Source organism: Ictalurus furcatus, chromosome 20 (assembly GCF_023375685.1).
Source record: "Ictalurus furcatus strain D&B chromosome 20, Billie_1.0, whole genome shotgun sequence".
Classification (NCBI taxonomy): domain Eukaryota; kingdom Metazoa; phylum Chordata; class Actinopteri; order Siluriformes; family Ictaluridae; genus Ictalurus; species Ictalurus furcatus.
Genome location: NC_071274.1, coordinates 12,746,505 through 12,760,442, shown reverse-complemented (window position 1 = coordinate 12,760,442; position 13,938 = coordinate 12,746,505). Strand labels below are relative to the sequence as shown.

Below are 13,938 nucleotides of genomic sequence, written 5' to 3'. Positions count from 1 at the left end.
AGTTACATGTAAATAATAAATGTAATTACATTTATTTTTAAAGTAAATATCTACAACAACCAGAAAAATCATATTGTGATATATCATGATATCAATATTATATTATCTTATTGCCCAGACTTATTTTTGTTACATAGTCCTGGTCTATTATAATGGTTAACCAAGCCTCAAAGAATAGTGACAGTGACGTGTACAGACAGTATACAGACCCTTCTTTATACTGCTTTAAGGAGTAAAAGCACTGGTTGAGTAAACATTTAAATAGAGGGTTGCTGCACATGTACTGTATTGTGCGTGCATGACTCATGGCCAGAACGCCTCTCTTGAAGCAAAAAAGTGCATTTCCCCCTCAATGTGCGTCATCATCTTTTCCTCCACGCCTAACACCGTGGTATGCAATAACACAGCAACCACTTCAGCACTGCCTGCCAAATGTGCTCTTTATTTTCTAGTGCACATAGTCATCCCCCCGGTGAAAGTGAATCCACTGCAATCTGCATAAAAGCACACAATTAAATGTGGGACTCGAATTGTGCTATAGGCTCTTGACCAACAACAACAAGAAAAAAATCTACCAGAAGTATATTTATGCCACAGGATAAAGCAGCTACAGGACATAAATGAATGAATAAAAGCTCCAGACAAAAATATTACATTACATAGAAATGGAGTGTGATAGAGGCATGATGATACATTGATAGATTGGAGTATCTCTGGTGTACATGAGCATCCGAGCCAAAAATCATCCCAAATATTTAGATGATTAAATCTTTATCTTCATCTCGATTGAGACAACACCAGATGTCTCAACTCCCCGCCAATTTCCATGTACTTAAATGCGTATCTGTGCAAACTCTTTTCAATGATTTCTTTTAAATAGAATTTTATTTCAAATGAAAACTATGAACTCACTCTTTAATCACATTCAGACAAACAACAACCCACAGACGGAGTTAGGTAAATGACTGAAGAATCAACATAACTACAAAACAGCACATGATGAGTCTACAGAAGATGACTACATCAGGTAGCTACAATTAAAGATGACATCATGACTACATCAGGTAGCTACAATTTCCCCACAACAATTTATGCAAATTAAACACGTTTCTTCATGGCTTAACTGGTCAGTAATAAATCTGATATCCTAGAATATTTACCTTTAAACCAACAAATGCTGAGTATTAGCAGGCAAGAGAGCTGATGCTGAATTAGTTAAAACACAGGCACACAGGTTAAAGCCAGATTAAGGTATTTGGAGCACCTCATCTAGGACTAGGTCAGTTTTAATAATTAGCATTATCACATCACATTACAAACTTACGCACACTCAGGAGCCAATACCTTATAGCAGACACCATATTGCTCTGGCACTGATGCCACCATTTTTTCTTCTTTCCTGTTGTTGTACTGATATAAAAAAAGGGGAATGTCTGAGCCTCATCAGAAAAACACATCATGTTGTATAAGCAGTACAGTGATCCTGGGATTTTGAAAATGTGTAGTGGCCACTAAGTAGGCTTGTGTGATAGTTTATCATCCCTACAAGATATTACACTGGCACGATATCCAATGATGCACCAATAGCATACCTTTAGTAAAGACCATGCAAAGATTTCATGTTTGACAAAATTGAAAACAAAACACCATTATTACCTTACAGAGGTACAAGTATTAGAGCACAGGTAGGAGACACCACTGGATAGGCAAGAGGACTAGTTGTGCATGATGGAGTCTTGAAAGCCAGACTGCTGTTATTGGTACTTCTTTCCGTATCCAAGAAGCACATATGTTCACAGAAAGAGGTCATCAAGGTTGCAGATGTCCATGGCAAACAAGTGAGGATATACCACTTACACACCACTCAATGACCACTCAGCCTGTGGATGTGGGCAGGTTGTCCTGGGAGAAACAACTCCTATCAGGATAGAAATGTTTCATCATAGGATTAAGATGATTGGTCAGAATAACTCTGTATTTATTTGCAATGACTCTGCCCTCTAAGGCCACAGTTCTCATTCTTTAATCTTTTACCCCCCCCCCCCCACCCCACCCCACCCCACCCACCCACCAAGGGGTTTTACTATCCAAAAACATGTTGGTAGGTGGATTGTCTACACTATATTGGACCTAGATGAAAGTGTGTGAATATGTATGCAAGTGGTGCCCTGCAATGGAATGGTGTCTCAATCAGGGTGTATTTCCGCCTCACATCCAGTGGTCCCTGGATGGGGTCCAGATCCACTGTAACACTGACCAGGATAAAGCGGACACTGGCCAGAGCCATATCTCCCTGCAGTTCTCGCCTGGTTTCCTACTGTAGCTAAGCAGGGTTGAGCCTGGCCTGGATGGGAGACCTCCTGGGAAAACTAAGGTTGCTGCTGGAAGTGATATTAGTGAGGCCAGAAGGGGGTGCTCACCCTGTCGTCTGTGTGGGTCCCAATGCCCCAGTATAGTGACGGGGACACTATAATGTAAAAACAGCACCGGCTTTCGGATGAGACGTTAAACCGAGGTCCTGACTCTCTGTGGTCATTAAAACTCCCAGGACACTTATTGCAAAAGACTAGTGGTATAACCCTGGTGTCCTGGCAAAATTCCCCCATTGGCCCTTCTCTATCATGGCCCCCTAAAAATCTCCATCCCTCAACTGGCTACATCACTCTTTCCTCTCCACTAATAACTGGTGTCTGGTGAGCGTTCTGGTGCAGGATGTATGTAAAGTGCTTTGAGTGTATAGAAAAGTGCTATATAAATGTAACTGTAAAAGATGAATGAATGAATTATCTTAATTCAACAAATATTCATATATTCAAATGAATTACATGTGAAGTCAATTAACAGATCAGACCCATATTACTAAAATATTCATACAAAAAGATTTCTGGGGACAGTTTTCTACAAAAATACTAAGATCGTTTTGTAAACTAATGATTACGTTTACGGACATTATCTGAAACACACAAGGTTATTTATTAAATAGTTTTCCATGCATTAAGGAGTGAACTCTCCACATTTGCCAAGGTCTTAAACAAGTTACTTTCCTGTTAACTTCACAACGAAATGATAAGAGTGGTGACGTAAGAGGGCAAAAGTGAAAAAAGGACCGGGTAAGGAATGCTTTTACAGGAAAGCCGGTTTACTGTGTCCAGACAGGGCAGCTACGTGTTGATGTGTGTCCCAGTGGTGAAATCTCAGATCTTTCAGCCCATCAGATAGTGAGCCCACAGGGATGGTAGTGTCACGGAAAGCTCATCTTGGCACGAAGATGTTTTACACACCGAACACAAGCTCTTACATCTTTTCTAGTATTCCCACCCACCCCCCAGCTTTTCTTGCTCTGGACGATTATTCAATGCTTAGTGGACCTTCAGGGTTAAAACACTGTCCACTTTATTAGGAACATCTGTACACCTGCACATTCATGCGATTATCTAATCAGCAAACCATGTGGCAAAATTAAATAAATAATGCCGATACAGGTCAAGAGCTTCAGGTAATGTTCACATCAAACATCAGAATGAAGAAAAAGCATGATCTCTGTGACTTTGATCATGGCATGGCTCTTAAGTCTTTTCTAGAGTTTCCCCACTTAACTTTTGTTGCTCTGGAAGATTATTTAATGCTTAGTGGACTTTAAGAGGCAAAACACTGTCCACTTTAATAGGAACACCTGTACATTCATGTGGTTATCTCAGCAGCCAAACCATGTGGTAACAGCACAATGCAAAATAAAAATCATGCAGATACAGAGCTTCAAGAGCTTCAGTTAATGCTCACATCAAACATCAGAATGAAGCAAAAGTGTGATCTCTGTGACTTGGATGTTGGTAAGAACACAAGCTCTTTTCTAGAACTTCCCCTTTAGCTTTTGCTGCTCTGGAAGATTTATGTGACAAAAACATGTCATAGGATGGATCCATTTAAGGTGTACATTTTTTAAAGTTATATTTCAATAAGATATTTGATGCAACCGCCTCCTATTTCCACTTGCGGACGATATTAGACCGCGACCGGGGCTGACCCACTCTGTGACACAGTTATGCAACGCGCTTGTTTAAACAATGTGGGTTAAAGACGCGCTTCTAGAAGTACACCTGTTTCTCATTGCTATCTCATTGTATAATGTAATGTGATAAATAACTGGAAAGCACAAGCCGCCCCCCCCCCTTTTTTTTTTACTGTAAGGAGTGAAAGGGAAAAAAGGAAATGTTCCAGTCTACCCGACACATTGCGGTCAGTGAAATTTCAGCGTTATAAACACTCCAGAGAAAACACTCCAAAAATGCGAAATGAAAACACAGCCTACCTGTCAGTTCAAATGTTATCTTAAATTTTTTTTTTTTTTTGAAGATTTCCAAGACGAACTTCTTTACAGTAATGACTCCTGGGCTTCTCGGCTCTGCCTCCAGTATGGTCTGACACACTGCACTGGCTTTCGTTCACTGTTTCCTCACGCTGTTGCCCTGAATCTCCAGCGCGAGCGATGACCTCAATTCAAACTCCACCAGCCAAGTCTCTCCTCGACCAATCAGATTGGCTCCGAAAATTGCGTTTCCAATGAAAGTAGGCGGGCACAACGATGCTTACTCGGCTATTGGCTAAAAGCACCGTCAGTCTATTTATATATGGGCAGGCCTAGGCCTCACGTGGAAACCCATGGCCATTGATGGAGTGCTGCTTGCGTGGGCAAATCAGTAATGAGGAGCTGAGAGAGTAAACGGAGCGGCGGCGGGGAAAGAGAGCGGTTGGTCCAGAGAAGCCCAACATAACGTGTGTTATACAAACAGTTATACAATGTGTGTTAGCGTGTGTAAAGTCAATGTGGTCGCCTTATACTAAAACCTCATGACGACCAGTCATATGATCACTGTGAAATAGTTGTCTTTTTTCAGGCAAGGACATCCTTGACTTAGGTAATGAATATTACGTCATTGATTGGTAACGTTAACATATCCTTAATATGTATAAGATTTTATATACTATTTATTATATTATATGAAATCTTATATTAGAACTAATAGATATTATATCTATTGCAGTCTGACCCAAATACAGAGATACCCTTCAGTTTCTTCAGTTATTACATTAGGTTTGAAATTCTAATAGTGGTTTATGAAAATGTGGGGTCTCCCATATTAATGTTATTTTTAATCAGTGTGTGATCACTATTAAATACTATTTATATAGCTGTTAACAGCCTCCACTCTTCTGGGAAGGCTTTACACTAGATTTTAGACCATGTATGTAGCAATTAGTGATGTCATTCATGAACGATTCGTTCATTCATGAATGATTCGTTCATTATGAACGAATCTTTAATATGACTTAGGAACAACGAGTTGTCTCAGAGAGTGATCCGTTCATTTTTGACCTCACATGCACTGTAACATCCCCATAGGCTCTGTAGGTGAAACAGAAATGATTAGTTCACCTCTCGAGTCTTTGGGTTCAAGTCATTCGTTCTTCCGGTGACCACCGCATAGGCAGTGCACCATGCAATACCGGAAACAGGATGAACGAACTACTCGAAGATTCGAGACGTGAACTAATCATTTCTGTTTCCGGGGAACAGACATGACAAATGTGACATGATGTTGATACCAGAAGGGCTGGTTTGAATATTTCATAACCTGCTGATCTCATGGGAATCAATTTAACACACAACAGTCTCTAGAGTTTACACAGAATGGTATGTTAACCAAAAAAACATTAAGTGAGCAACAGTTCTGTGGGTGAAAACACCTTCAGAGGAAAATGTCCAGATTGTTTCAAGCTGGTAGGAAGGATATAGTAACTCATATAATCACTCTTTGCAGCTTGGTGAGCAGAAAAGCATCTTGGGATGCACCAAACATCAAACCTTGAGGTGGATGGGCTACAACAACAGATCACATTGGGTTCCACTCCTGTCAGCCAATTACAGGAATCTGAGGCCTTCATGGGCACAGGCTCACCAAAAACTGGACAGTTGAAGATTAGAAAAAAAAAATCACAGGTCTTTTCCAGTCTTCAACTGTACAGAGGAAAAAAGTTTTACAGTGTAGGGTTCATATTAATGAAGTGGTAAGAATAACTTGACTATTATTCTTACTTGAGACACTAACAAACCAGCACTGCAGTTAGATACAGCTCAGATATATATCTACACTTCTGGAGTGTTTACCTACAGCCTTCTTTAACCACCTGTTCCTCACTAAGGCTTTTTAACATGCAAAATGCAGCGTAAACAAGTATATGAGAGAAGTAGGCCTCTCTCCCCTCTCTCCTAGGTTATTATTTTTATTGAATTTATGCTACACCCTAATGCATGGTCCAGTGGTTACTTATGGGTGTCAATCAAACCTACACCGATTCCTATAATGTTTAGGACAATGTTCCTTTGGAAGAATGAATGGACGCATAAAAACATTACTCTGTTGGCCTAATAGTTTCTCCTGTATTTGGTCCGATTAAATTAACATGAGATATCACTCAAAACAAACAAACCAAAAAAAAATCTTTGTGTAAATGTGTGATTGCCACCAGTTGTCCTGCAGTTATTTTGTTGATCACTTTGCCTGTAAATGAATTCTGCCATTTGCGCTTTGAAAATGTATAAAGGAGGAGAGACAAACTGCATATGCTTTGCTTTTTGAATTTAAACAAGCTAGGTTGTTGAGTTCATTGACGTGTGACTATAAACTATTCACTGTTCTTAGAGTCTTCCATCCTGGAGCACACTGCCATCTACTGTGCCTGGGTATATCACAGTAGTCTGTCTTATAACTGTCCTAATGAACCACTGTTACATTTAGTCATTTACAGTTTTTCTGCAAATCCTTAATTAAACATTTGTATGTTTGTTAGTGAGGATATCAATGATTGCTGTTTGAAGTCACATGATCTAGATCGAAGGTGCTCTCACAATTGAGGAGAGCTGATATAACTTTTATTCAGGAGACTCATCTTCCCGAAAAGAAGCACAGAAAACTGAAGAGAGAATAAGTAGGCCATGTGTTTTACTCATCTTATTCTTCCAATGGTCGAGGTGTTGCATTGTTAATCTACCAAAAACTACAATTTAATTTGATTACGACACACTGACAATACATGATATGTAATTATTGAATGTGAATTGAACAGAGAACATATAACCCTGGTAAATGTTTATGGACCAAGCCATGACGACCCCACGTTCTTTAGTAAGTTACTGTTACGCTTAGCAGCTGTCGAGGGCAAGTGTATAATTGGAGGTGACTTCAGTCTAGTCTTAGATCCCTTTAAGGATAGGTCCTCGAAAAAAACACACTGTAAAATATTTCCAGACGTCCACAAGATTTAACAAGATTTTTTTTATTTTATTTTATTTTTTTAAAAAACATTAAAATACTGTATTTAGTGTTTTACTTTAATATCACATTAAGGTGGACCATCTGCTGTCATATGACAGCAAATTACTGTGAATTTTTTTTTTTTTTTCAAAATCAAACTGAATTGAGGGATAGTGGGCAACTGAATGGATAATGGTTAAAAACATTTTCAGACTGCTAGTCACTACTAGTAAGTAATTGTGCTCCGTCTTCAAAATAATTTATCTTTCAACAAATATTATTTTAATCTTTCAACCTTAACTGACTATTATTATTATTATTATTATTATTATTATTATTATTATTATTATTATTATAACTTTACAACACCAAAAAGTCCATATACTATTATTCTGACTGTATGCTCTCTTTGATCCCCAACAGCTCTCTACATCCACAGTTCTAAAGCACTGCTACCACTATAGCTGCTGGGATTAAAGTAAGACGTAAATAAGTTAGTAGCTATAGTTCAAGCAAATATGGCTTCCTAATCAGTTATTTTAGGGAATACATTTACATTTATTCATTTAGCAGATGCTTTTATCCAAAGCGACTTAGAAATGAGAATATACAAGCAAATGTATTTTATCAAGGGAGTATCAAGGGATATGTATCAAGGGAGCTGGCTAGTTAGCAAGTTGTTGTTTCATAGAGTGAAAATCCCTCACATTTGTGGTGAAAGCAGACGAAAATGACATTAAAAACCTTTTTTAGTTATACAGTTGTCTTTTACAGCATTTACAGTTATTAATGATGAATTATGTTTTTGTGATCAAGTGTTGTTCTCTAACATTGCTTGCAAATATTTTGTGAATGAATCAGTGTTTTGTGTGAATGAAAACAAAAGATCTGAGTCAATGGGATGAAATGTAATTCCCACCACTACTTGCAAGCTATGCAGCTAGCAGTCAGGTTTGAAGAAAGAGCAGAATATCGCAGGGTATTATATTTAGCTTAGAAACACCTAAGGCAATTCTAAGGGGTTCTAATTCCTGTTCCTGGACATATGCCTTCCTGCAGAGTTCAGTTCCAACCCTGAGCCAACAAAAGGTTGATCTCCAGGAACAGAAATGAGCACCCCAACCTAAGTTATTTCAATAATTGCACATGTAGTTGTGGTCAACAAATGTGGAATAGCTTCATAGATTATAGTAAAATAATTAGTACAAGTATGTTTGTAATCAGTATGTTTGAGCCAATCAGAATGTAGAATTCAACAGTACTGTAAAATAAATCCTGATGTACTGCTCTTGCAAATGTATTACAAATGTAGCGAATCTAGGCAAACACTCAGACTTTAAAATGGATTTTATTTGTTTTGTCTTGTCTTCATAGGTGCTTCCTGGGCATCAACCCTGACCAAAATCCAAGAAGTGGGTAGGCATCAATCAGCAAGTTTGTTCTCTGCGGAGAAATCTTGTGGAGACTGTGTGCTATGTGTGTGTAATCTACTCATAAAACCTGTGCACATTCACAAGGTAAAACGCACACACTCACAAGTCAACCTATACTCCCGGTCAAACGTTTGGAGACGCTTGACTGAAATGTTTCTCATGATCTTAACCTTTTAATCTAAGGTGTATGAATAAATGTTTGAAATCGGTGTTGTAGACAAAAATATAATTGTGCCAACATTAATCTCTTTCATTAGAAAACATTTAAGTTACAATTTAAAAAAAAAAAATGGATTACTTGGAGCGAAATATTCCAAAAAAAAAACCAGCCAGTAAGTGTCCAGCATAGGTGGGAACTCCTTTAATACTGTTTAAAAAGCATCTCAGGGGGATTCCTCAAGAAATCGGTTGAGAAAATTCCAAGAATACTGGAAATTTCTAGAAATTTTAGACAAAAAGGGTATTTACTTTGAAGATGCTGAAATATTGATTTATTTTGCATTTTTTATGACAACATAATTCCCATAATTCCATTTGTATTATTTCAGTTTTGATGACATTTTCACAGTCCAGTTGCAGTTGGTGTTGGATAACTTTTTTTGCTTCAATAAATAACATTATCATTTTAAAGCTGTATTTTGTGTTTACTCATGTTGCCTTTGTTTTATCTTAGATTTTGTTTTCATTTCTGAAACAATTTAGTACGAACAATATGTGCAATATTTTGTATTATTCTACACATTTCATTGGTTGGTGCTTTAGGCTGGAGATATAACGTGAACAGTATATAAACTTTATTTGAAATTTAGCAGTGATTTTTATTCCATAAGTAATGAATACACTATAATAAGTAGTGCTGTGACAAATAATGAAACAGCCACTACCACCCCAAAGTTGATTATTTTCCAATAACACCACATCCCAAAGTATTTTATTCCTTTGACTGCAGTAATTTGCCAATAAAAACATTTTTGTTGTTTTTTTTTGTTTATTACATTTAACATTAGTAAAACAAGTTCGTTCCTATGATCATTTATGGTATAGCAGCTAAAACAGGGAATGTTACATTGCATTTTACTTTCATGAGTACCAAACTAAAATCAGTCACAGCCCTAAGCCATACATGGAGGCAAGTCTATAATTGGAAAAGGGCCTTAAACTTTCAGTAAAGTTCACTGCCATGTTTTGGGACAGCATCATGTGCTGATATTTTTTTTTCTCCCTACCCTTTGTGTATAATATTTCATATTCTTTCACTGATTGATTCTTCGCCATGGATTCTTCTACATAAATTACAAGTTCATTATATGAACGGGCTTGCCAGGCTTTTCCTCAGGATTTTATATTGGAGGTATGTGGAAAACACATCTTTAGCAATGTCTACAAAAGGCATGACATAATCCTTAAAAACACTGCCAGATTGTTTATTCTTTTCTTCTTTAAGTTGCTCAATCTCCAGTTCTAGCATCTGGGCTTTCTCTTTAAACCCTTTTGTCATGAGTTCTTCATGTTCAGCCAGTTTGCTCTCCAGCGCTCTGTCCCGCTCCTGCTGTTGCTGAAGCTTTTCCTCCTCAAACTTCCTCTCCAGCTGCTGCAACCTTTGCACATGGTTCTCTCTTTCCTCCTGCATCAGTTGTTCCATCTCCAGCTTTTTCTTCTGTGCTACTTTATACTGCTGCTCTAGCAGAGTTGCTTGTTCTTTCTCCTCTGTGCATCACCCATCACCAGGGAACAAAGGGGGAGAAAGTGTAAAGAATGGAACGTATAGAAAAGGATATTTTCTCAGCCTACAGTCATCTTAAGTACTGCAAAAGTTAAGTCAATGTAATACAATGTTATAGTTAACTTATAATATTTATCTAATATTTAAAAATTTTGATTTTAAATGTTGGGAAAAGTAAGGATTTAAGGTTTATGTATTATTTGTATTGAAATTGAGCATTGTTTTGTTTAGAGAGAAAAAATACATATATATGAATAGCCAAACTGGTAAGGTGTTTTTGTTCAAGCCTTCAGTCAACCTTAAATGGTCAGTCTAACTAGTAAGATGCTTTAAAGTTTCTGTGAACTGCCCCGGCACTTAAACATTTTACTTGATTTATTTGGAAAATTAATTTACTTGTTTTTGAAGTATTTATTTTGTATTTATTTATTTACTTATCTATTTATTTTAAATAATGTTTCATTTCTGTGGAAAAACAGTCAGCCAGTACACACAGCACAAGATTAGTCAGAGCATACCCTGCCATATTTAGTAGTTGTCCATAAAACAATTTAAGAATATATTTAAGAACATAGTCATTCTAATTTCATGTCAACCTCCAAGATATGTAATCTGCAGGGGGCTTCCCCAGTATTCTTCCAATAATATTCACATTATATTTGAATATATCATGCTATTGATTATATGCTTATGCTCAGCTTACCTTGAATCTTTTTCTCACTTTCAGTCAGTTGTTCATCAGTCTGGAGAATTAATTTTGCCTCCATACTTTTCTCACTCAGAAACCTCTCCAACACCACCTCAGCCTTCACACAGAAAACACTCACATATAGGCAAATAGTGACGCAGTCCTGTATTAGAGGGGAACTGGATCCCTCTTTTGATTTTAGGTTTGTATTAGAACAGCAAGGCCAGTTCTTTTGATTTTGCTATACACTGAAGACATTTGGAATTGAGATAAAAAAATTAATATAAGACGATACATCAGAATTTCAGCCTTCTTTTCCTGATATATAAATCTAGAAATGTTAAACAACTTACAACATGGCACCTTTTGGTGGCAGACCACCAAATCTTTAGGTAAGCAAAAGTATAAGAACATAGTAAGTACAGGAACAGATAGTCTTCATAAATAGTACTTAATATTTGCATATTAATATATCCTTTCAGATGGATAATGCACCCTGAAACACTGCAAAATTGTTTGATTGGATTGAGATCTGGGGAATTTGGAGGCCAAGCCAACACCATGAACTCTTTGTCATGTTCCTCAAACCATTCCTTAACAATTTTTGCAGTGCGGCAGGGCACATTATGCTTCTGAAACAGGCTACTGCCATTAGAGAATTCTGCTGCCATGAAGGGGTGTACTTGGTCTGCAACAATGTTTAAGTAGGTGGTACATGTCAAACTAACAGCCACATAAATGCCAGGTCCCAAGGTTTCTCAGCAGGACATCACACTGTCTCCGCCACTTTGCCTTCTTCCCATAGTGCATCCTGGTGCCAGCTCTTCCCAAGGTAAGCGACATGCACCCGACCATCCACATTATGTAAAAGAAAACATGATTCATCAGACCAGGCCAATTTCTTTGCTCCATGTCCAGTTTTGATGCTCACGTGCCCATTGTTGGTGTTTTCAGAGGTGGACAGGGGTCAGCATGGACAGTCTGACCTATATGCACTGTGTGCTCTCACACCTTTCTCTCAGAGCCAGCATTAACTTTTTTAGCAGTTTGTTCTAAAGTAACTCTTTTGGGGGATCAGACCAGATGGACTAACCTTCGCTCCCTATGTGAATGAGCCTTGGGCACCAATGAACCTATCGCTGGTTCGCCAGTTGTCCTTCCTTGGACCACTTTTTTGTCCTAACCACTGCATACCAGGAACACCCCACAAGACCTGCCGTTTTGGAGATGCTCTGACTGTTCACGTGCTGCCTATTCACGTCACCTGTCACTGGTTTTAATGTTATGGCTTTTGGTGTATATACAGGCTCCTCCAAAACTATTGGAACAGCAAGGCCAAATCGAGTGTCTGTGCTATACACCATAGACATATGGGTTTGAGATCAAAAGATGGATATGAGACGAGAGTTTAGTGTATCAGTTTTTCTTTTCTGGTATTTACATCTAAATGTGTTAAACAACATAAAACATAGAATCTCCTCTATCAGACCACACCAATTTTTAGGTGAGCAAAAGTATAGGAACAGACAACATTCTTGAAGTCAATTCAAGTAACACTTAATATTTGGTTGCATATCCCGTGTATGCAATAACTGCATCAAGCCTGCAACTCATTGACACCAAATTGTGATGCTTTTCCAAGCTTTTACCACAGTCTCTTTAAGGTGTTGTTTGTTTGGGGGTTTCTCCCTTCAGTCTCCTCTTCAGGTGGTGAAATGCTTGCACAATTAGGTTAAGGTCTGGTAATTAATTTGGCCAGTCTAAAACCTTCCACTTTTCCCCCTTTGTTGAGTTGGCAGTGTGTTTTGAATCATTGTCTTGCTGCATGATAAAGTTCCTCCTGATTTAGTTAGATACATTTCTCTGTAAATTGGCAGACAAAATGTTCCTGTAGACTTATGAATTCATTCTGCTGCTACCTTCATGAGTTACATCACCAATGTAGATTAGTGAGCCTGTTCCAGGAGCAACCATGCAAGCCCAAGCCATGACACTACCTCCACCAAGTTTCACAGATGAATTTGTATGTTATGGATCATGAATAGATCTTTTCTTTCCCCACATTTTGGCCTTTCCATCACTTTGGTAGAGGTTAATCTTGGTTCCAGAAGTTTTGTGGCTCGTCTCTGTATTTATTTACGAATTCCAATCTGGCTTTCAGATTCTTACTGCTGAGTGGTTTGCATCTTGTAGTATGGCCTCTATATTTCAGCTCTCAAAGTCTTCCTTAAATGGTGGATTGTGATACTTTCACCCCTGCCATGTGGAGGTTGTTGATGTCACTGGCTGTTGTTTTTAGTGTTTTTGTTCACAGCTCTCACAATGTTTCTGTCATGAGCTGTTTTCCTTGGTTGGCCTGTTCAAGGTCAGGTTGTTAGTACACCAGTGATTTCTTTCTATTTCAGGACAGTCAAAATTGTTGTATTGGCTATGCCCAATGCTTATGCAACAGTTCTGATAGATTTTCCCTCTTTACTCAGCTTAAAAATGGCTTGCTTTACTCCCAAAGACAGCTCTTTGATCTTTGAGTACATGTTCAGAGCTATTTATTGTTTAAACAAACAATCTAACAGGACATACCTGGGTAACAAGAAACAATTGTCAGTCACATGTTCTAATATTTTTGCTCACCAAAAAATTGTGTGATGTTCTGTCATTTATCATTGCGCCCAAAGGCAAACAAAAGGCTGTGAAAATTTGTCTTTATTGCTTAACCTTTTGATCTTTTGTTAAAAAAAAAACCACACACAAAAATACTCTGCGCTCCTGGATATGAAACAA

The 13,938-nt window shown here is 38.0% G+C and overlaps 2 protein-coding genes across 5 annotated transcripts in view; both read right to left on the bottom strand.

Annotated features, from left to right (window-relative positions):
* Positions 1 to 4,487, bottom strand: part of per2 (period circadian clock 2) — a 62,589-nt gene extending 58,102 nt beyond the window's left edge. For 2 of the 4 annotated variants that reach the window (XM_053650995.1, XM_053650998.1), the window contains exons 1-2: positions 4,310 to 4,487; positions 1,657 to 1,918 (exon numbers count right to left, since the gene is read on the bottom strand). The gene's annotated coding sequence lies outside the window, so the exon portion shown is untranslated. Of the gene's footprint in view, positions 1 to 1,344; positions 1,411 to 1,656; positions 1,919 to 4,309 lie in introns of all 4 variants that reach the window. The other 2 variants (XM_053650996.1, XM_053650997.1) reach the window with 2 other exon arrangements.
* Positions 4,488 to 9,222: 4,735 nt separating this feature from the next.
* The window catches only part of LOC128624428 (guanylate-binding protein 1-like), a 90,178-nt gene continuing 85,462 nt past the window's right edge, over positions 9,223 to 13,938 (bottom strand). Inside the window, exons 8-9 of the mRNA XM_053652077.1 lie at positions 11,173 to 11,275; positions 9,223 to 10,453 (exon numbers count right to left, since the gene is read on the bottom strand). Of these exons, the coding sequence (XP_053508052.1) occupies positions 10,050 to 10,453; positions 11,173 to 11,275 (507 nt within the window). The 3' untranslated portion in view covers positions 9,223 to 10,049. The remainder of the gene's footprint in view (positions 10,454 to 11,172; positions 11,276 to 13,938) is intronic.